This window comes from Aedes albopictus, chromosome 1, assembly GCF_035046485.1.
Source record: "Aedes albopictus strain Foshan chromosome 1, AalbF5, whole genome shotgun sequence".
Lineage (NCBI taxonomy): Eukaryota > Metazoa > Arthropoda > Insecta > Diptera > Culicidae > Aedes > Aedes albopictus.
This window is the reverse complement of record NC_085136.1, coordinates 213839415-213846824: the sequence shown is the minus strand read 5'-3', so window position 1 is coordinate 213846824 and position 7410 is coordinate 213839415. Positions and strand designations below refer to the sequence as shown.

The following is a 7410-nucleotide window of genomic DNA, read 5'->3' as shown; positions in this document are numbered from 1 at the left end:
AGTTTATCAAACTTTTATAGTTTAGCTAAGCTTACTATTAGGTACCCTAACTGCAAGCAAGGTCATCAGACTTATCGCACTTACCATAAGGGAGAGGTCAAGCACGATTTTCATACTTGTTTTTATGGCATAAAATGAGCAATCCGTTTTAACAGTGTAGCTAAACCATAAACAAAGAAACAAAGCTAATTTTTATACTAAATCGATCTTTGATACACATAATCTCTATAACCGAAATAGTAGGACATACTAGTTTTTATTATTATTAGAAAATGCTTCACATTTAGTGTATGCCATCGTGTTGCAAGTTACACCGCTGTTGCAAGTAACCCCGTTTGACGGTAGTTGCCAAACTGGGCAGCTTTAAAGTTGCAAATATATTTCAATTAATTCAATAGCATATACAAAAAAAATGATCTACTTACATTTCTGGGTAACAACCTAATTAACCTGCGCTACAATGGGGTTTTATTTTTTCTCAAAAAATTCACGGGTTACAGAAATTCTTAGGTCAGTTTCCGAATCATTGGATCAAAATCTATTAAATATTGGTTAAGATGAGAAGATAAAATTTTAAAGACAGTATTTTATTTTCTCTAAAAATATGAAATTTTGTGTTTTTCTTAAAAGCTGTACGTGTTACAGAAATTCTTAGGTCAGTATATGAAAATGTATTAAATACAAATATTAAGATGCGCAGATGAAAATTGAAAATTATGAAGACAACAGTTTATTTTCTATGAGGATATGATTTTTTTTGTAAAATTCCATTTTTCTCTAAAATTTTACGTGTTACAGAAGTTCATAGGTCAGATTCTGAATCAGAATATAAAAAAATGGTTAAGATGAGCAGGTAAAAATATTAAACTTATAAAGACACATGAAAATATGATTTTTTTTGAATAATCCCTACTAAAATTTTACCTGTTCCGGAAATTCTTAGGCCACATTCTGAATCAGTAGATCAAAATCTTTTCAATAAAAAAATTGATTATGATGAGCAGGTGGAAAATTGAAAATTATAAAAACAATATATTTTTTTTATATGAAAATATGAAATTTGTGAATAAAACCCTATTACAGTAAGGACCCGATTTTGTCAGCCCCATTGTGCGACAAACTTTTTGCTCTCGTTATCTTACGGCCAAACTTTAACGAACTTATTAAAGTTTATCATCACAGTACAGCTTAAATGCTGAACATAGATGGATAAAAAGTTTGAAAAACTGTTTAGGTTTTTGAGGAGAGCACAAAATGTGTTCTGGAAAGGGGCTGACAAAATCGGGTCACTTATGTATTCTCAAAAATTGTATGTGTTACAGAAATTCTTAGGTCAGATTCCGAATCAGTATATGAAAATCTATTAAATACAAATTGTTGGTTTTTCGAACCAACCGGCACTAGGACTGCAAGGGTTAATTTCCAAGATTATAACCACCGTCGAATAAAACACCAGAATGTGACGTAGGAATGCGGTAGGTTATAATTTTCCTGAGGAACAATGATCGTACAAGCATACATATTGGATTAGTTATAGTTTCGGTGTATATAGCATCATGATTTAGCATAGATTATGTCGTAAATGTCTAGTTGTACTGTGTTTGTCTTAATTTTAGTTGACTTACGTTTAGTCTCCTCTAGCTAGTCAAGATCGTCTTCGGGTCGTAGTCGTTTCAGCGGTTGGGGATACTAGATAGTTCATTTAACATTATTATTTGGAAGAAATTCAACAAATTCAACTCCTATATATCTTACCGTTGGTATGCAGAAATACGATTGGTACCAACAAGGCTAAGGTTAGAACCAGCATCCGCTTGGATTAGATAACTACACCTAATTCGTGTTCAACATAGATTTCATTATTCCTATGCACATTAGTATTAATTCAAAATTACCTTGTGTGATTTATAACGATTACAACTATAAAATTCTTAGCTTTATGCGGCAAATTCACAAATTAATTCAGAGCTAATTTTTCGCTAACTCACTGTTTTGATTTGGATGTTCTTTCTTCGCATACTCACCGTTTGACAGCCGTCGATGTTACCTGTCATATCGGTGTACGCTGACATATGTGTGGTTCAGGGTTGCTGTATGGTAGGTGAGCGCTGGCAACAGTGGGTTCGCCAACACTCCCCCGGGTAGGTCGACCTGGTCGTCTACATCTCTTCGCGTAAAACGTCCAATACAGCTAGCTTGACAACCGGCCTCTCGTAGACGCCAGTCAACGTCCTTACTGTAGCTGACCAAACCAATTATGTGTCTGCTGTAAGAGTCGGTACGATTCTTTTCACCCACATCTCCCGCAACACTACGAGGGAAGGTCGAGTCCACGATAACGACGATGTCACCCATCTTAATCGGTGATGCACTAGAAACATACCATTTTGTCCTCCTAGTTATCTCCGGTAGATACTCAGCAATCCATCGTCTCCAAAATTGGTTGGCGATGACCTGAGAAGTGCGCCAGCATTGACGTACGATGGTGAAACTGTCATCGAGCGTGGTGAGTGGTTTTGCCCCGCTGGAGTGTCCCAGCAGAATATGGTTGGGGGTGAGTGCTGGAGCGGCATCATCGTCAATCGGAATGTGGGTGAGTGGTCTCGAATTTAACGTATTCTCAATCTCGGTCAGTGCATTACGCAAAATCTCATCTGATGGTCGACGTGGGAGGTTCAAGGACTTCAAACTGTTCTTTACACTGCGTATCAGGCGCTCCCAACATCCTCCCATGTGCGGCGACAACGGGGGGTTGAAAGACCAAGCAATTTCAGATCTGGCGAACTCTCTCATCATCGCTTCATGATCGAGTTCCTTTTCGACGCGGCTCAGCTCCCTGCTTGTACCAACGAAATTGGTCCCGCGGTCGCAGTATATATATCGGGGAATTCCACGTCTAGCGATCATGTTACGGATGGCCATTACGCAAGAGTCGGTGCTAAGGGAATGTGCAACTTCAATGTGTACTGCCCGCGTTGTCATACAAGTGGCTAGCATTCCCCAGCGTTTTTCCACCCTACGGCCGATAGCGACCTCCATTGGTCCAAAATAGTCGATGCCTACGTGGGTGAAAGGTCGAGAATATACAGCTAGCCTGGCTTCAGGCAGATCAGCCATAATCGGAGCGCTCGGCACAACTCTATCGTTTTTGCAACGCTGGCAGTTTCTTCTAACCTTGGCACAAACAGTGCGTAGTCGGGAGATCGAGAACCTCTGTCGAAGTTCATTAACCACGGTTTCTTGGTTGAGATGGTGGTACTTGTCGTGGTACTTTCTGACAATCAATGTGGTAGTGTGGTGGTCACGGGGCAGTATGATGGGATTCTTCGCTTCCTCGGCAATGAACGGACAGATGGTAGTCCGGCCACGCATGCGTAACATCCCGCTTTCGTCGATAAATGGAGTTAATTTGAAAAGTGAGCTGCTTCGTGCAATCCTTTTACTTTGCATCAGGGCATTAATCTCCTCGGAAAATGCGTCTTGTTGAGCTTGGCGTATAATACATTCTTCGGCTGTTCGAATCTCTTCCGTACATAATGAACCGGTGCGGCTCGGGTGATGTTGCAGCTTACGGCGACAGTTATCCGGAAAGCGAAGTACAAACCCGATCACGGTGACCAACCTTCTCCAGTTAGAGTAATCTGTGACGCGTAGCACCGGCATTTCAGTTGGAATGTGCGCAAGTACATGTGGACGGAGCTCTTCTAATGTCGATGTGTTGAACTGCGTTTGTCGTGGCCAGTAGGCCTCACTTTTTAGAAGGAAGTGGGGACCATTGAACCATCTACTATTAACGGTGAGGTCTGGTCGCCCTTGCCATTTCGTGGCGTCATCTGCAACATTTTCCTTCGTAGGGATCCAGCGCCACTCACTGGCTTCGGTCGTGTCAAGCAGCTCGCTAACTCGGTGTGCCACGAATTGTGAGAACCGACGGTGGTCAGAGTTAATCCAGCACAGCACATCTCGTGAATCGGTCCAAAAATAACGTTGAGTTGCTCGAATGGACAAGGATTCACTGATCGTTTGTGCTAGTCTCGCACCGAGAACCGCTGCCTGTAGCTCAAGCCTAGGGATGGATAGGTATTTCAGAGGAGCGACTCTGGTTTTTGCTGTGATGAGAGTACATTCCACTTCGTCACCATTTGAGAATCTCATATACGATACGGCAGCAAACCCGTTCTCACTGGCATCGACAAACGTATGCAGCTGTATTTCACAGGCGGCCGGATTTCGTGTATGATAGCACCGAGGTATTTGTACGCCTTCGACATCAGGTAGCACTTGCAACCAGGTTTGCCACTTCAAAAAAAGGTTATCGTTGATCTTCTCGTCCCACTGGGCTCCGGAACGCCAGATTTCTTGTAGTAGGACTTTAAGATAAATTAGAAAGTGGGCAATCAAACCAAGAGGGTCGAAAATGGACATGAGCACTCTCAGCACTTCCCGCTTCGTGGGACGTCGTTGTTCTTCTAAGAGCACTTCATCATAACGGGTCCAGCCTACTTTGTACGTGAGCGTATCCTTCTCAGTGCACCACCACAGCCCCAAAACTTTCTCCGTTGCCATTTCAGCGGAAAGGTCAAGATTCTTTATCTTCGCTTCATCCTCTCCTAAAGACCGCATAACCGCTGGTGAGTTGCTTATCCAGTTGCGGATTTCGAACCCGCCTTGGGAGTGTACATATTTGACCTGGTTTGCCAAGGTGATAGCCTCTTTCTCCGTCTTTACGCTTACTAGCATGTCGTCCACGTAATGGCGTTTGATGATGACGTCAACTGCTTCAGGATACCTTCCAATGAACCTTTCAGCATTAAGATTTTTCACGAACTGCGCACTGCTTGGCGAGCAACACGCACCAAAGGTCATGACACACATTTCGAAGACGGTGGTTTCTCCGCGCTCATTCCTCCAAAAAAATCGTTGACATGATCGGTCCTGTTCCCGGATCTGTATCTGGTGGAACATCTCGCGTATATCACCAGTGAGTCCAATCGGATGTTCCCTGAACTGCAATAGTATGGAGTATAGCGAGCACAACTGATCGGGTCCCTTCAGGAGGGCGGAGTTTAACGACATTCCAAATATCGTGGCAGCTGCATCCCATACGATCCGGATTTTCGCCGGCTTGTTCGGATTAAACACTGGAAATACCGGCAGATACCAGACACGTGAAGCGGGTCGATCTTCTTCCTCCTTGGATAACCGTCGTATGTACCCTTTTGTAATGTACTCGGCGATCTTCTGGTCTAGGGCTTTGGCAAGTTCTGGAGTCTTCGCCATACGCTTTTCCAGCAGGTTATACCGGCGAAGCGCCATCTGTCGACTATTTGGAAGACGGATGTCATCATAGCGCCACAGTAATCCTGTTTCGTATCGATCTCCGTTGAGATGAGTTAGTGATTCCAACATTCTACAGCTTCGTTGATCTTCGGAGGACAGTAGGACTTCATTCGGCTTTGCTACTCCCATACTATCTAGAGCAAAGTAATCCTTCATGGCTTGATGCAGGTCTTCATCCAAATGACCGTCGCGTGACCCTACATGGAACGAATAGTGTACCATGTTCGGTACATTTTCGCCGTCACTTCCACCGCATACTGTCCACCCCAGACGTGTCTTTATGGCTATAGGTTGTTCCAGCTTACCTTCCCGGCACTGCAGCACAAGACTAACGTGAGCGTGTTTCAGTCCGATCAAAATTCTTGGACGGGCGCCTTTGTAGGATTCTATGGGTAGGCCACGTAAGTACGGGTACTGTTCCGACATCTTTCCAATGTTCAGAGATTGCCGAGGCAGCTGCAGATCATTCACCGTTCGCACCTCATCCAGTTTGAAACTCTTTGCTCCATCATGTGTGCCTGCAATCGTAACAGTCGTGACCCGGGAATCTTTTTCGCATCGCTCGGTGCCGCCAGTCCATCGAAGATATAATGGGCTTTCATCTCCTTCCAACTCGAGTTCATCGGCAAGGTCTTTATCCATAAGGGTTAGCTTGGAACCTTCGTCCAAGAAGGCGAAAGTCTGAATGCTCCCGCTCTTTCCGTGAAGCGTGACTGGGAGGTAACGAAATAGAGAGCTACTTGAACCGGAGCGGTGACTATTGCACTCGTGTCGTGTCGAATTCATCGCCGTTTCTCCTCCTTGTTGTTCATCACTTTTGGGATTTGCAGCTTTCTCCTTTTGATTTTCATTATGAAGTAGCTCGTGGTGCTTTCGTGTACAACCATTCTTTCCACACACCTTGGCTTTGCAGCTACCGTTGTGTTTGTCCAGACAACGACGACACAGATTGAGATCGTGTACTACGGCCCACCTAGACTCCCTAGACAGCTCCAAAAACTGCTTGCATTTTTCTACTTCTTTGCAACTAGATTTACAAACCGAGCATTCACCTGCATCCTTTCGAGCTGTCTCCATATCTGGCTTCGAATCCGTTTCGGTTGATTCTAGATGCGCGTTTAGAAACCCGGTGCTCTTTTTTATTGGACGAGGCTCGTTCCGCGAAAGTTTGAGGTCTTGGATTGCTGGAATTGTCACAGTACTTGCAGCTTCTGCTAACGAATAGATCCAGTTTCCGAATGTTGCCAGGTTGGCTCTAGGTAACGTATAGCGATATCTGGCTCAGTCCAGCTTAATCGATGGTGGAAGTCTACAAACGAGTTGATGCAGCAGCGACACGTTGTACATGTGCTCTTCCATTTCGCATGCATCGACGATGGCACAGAAGTTTTGGAACTTCAACGGCAAAATCCATTATTGTCTCAAGTTTGTCCTCCTTCAGTGGTGGTAAAGCTGTTATTTTCGCTATCAACGAGTGGACAATAGCTTCTGGCTGTCCAAATCTCATCCGAAGCGTGTCAATGACTCCTTTAACGTTGGAGGGATGCATCAAACGGCTCTTCACTGCGTCGTACGCCTTCCCTGTTAGGCTTTTCTGCAACCGGACGGCATTCTCGGCATCCGTTGTGGCTGTTGTGTTGATATACGACGAAAAGAATATGGGCCACTCTTCTGGATTCCCAGAGAAGCTGGGTAGGTCTTTGGATATAGCTTGACGCGCAGCCAGTTGCTTTTTGGTGAGAGGGCATGGATCTTCAGGGTCTTCTGCAACTCTTGAGTCTCTCCTAGAAAATGACTGCTGTAATGGTATGTGACCGGGAACGTACGAATCTCGCACTACGTTTGATATCGGGATGCAGTGGCTTGCGAGGTCCCTTTGGTCTCGTAGAGGGGCAAACATCGTCCTATCAACCGCAGCACGTTGCCGGCTGCCAACTGCCTCAGCCGAGCTGAATCCACCGGACATTGCCCTTATCGAATAGGTTCTCCCGTTAGTCTGTTGATCCTGCAGCGAAGAAAACGACTGCCCCCCTGGTACTGCCAACTGATTTACGCTCGCTAATGCACTTG

The 7410-nt window shown here is 44.6% G+C and overlaps 1 protein-coding gene across 1 annotated transcript; it reads right to left on the bottom strand.

Annotated features, from left to right (window-relative positions):
• Positions 1-2043: 2043 nt before the first annotated feature.
• Positions 2044-6417, bottom strand: LOC134290992 (uncharacterized). The gene has a single exon (XM_062858238.1). The coding sequence runs from the start codon at positions 6415-6417 to the stop codon at positions 2044-2046; it is 4374 nt and encodes a 1457-aa protein (XP_062714222.1).
• Positions 6418-7410: the final 993 nt, after the last annotated feature.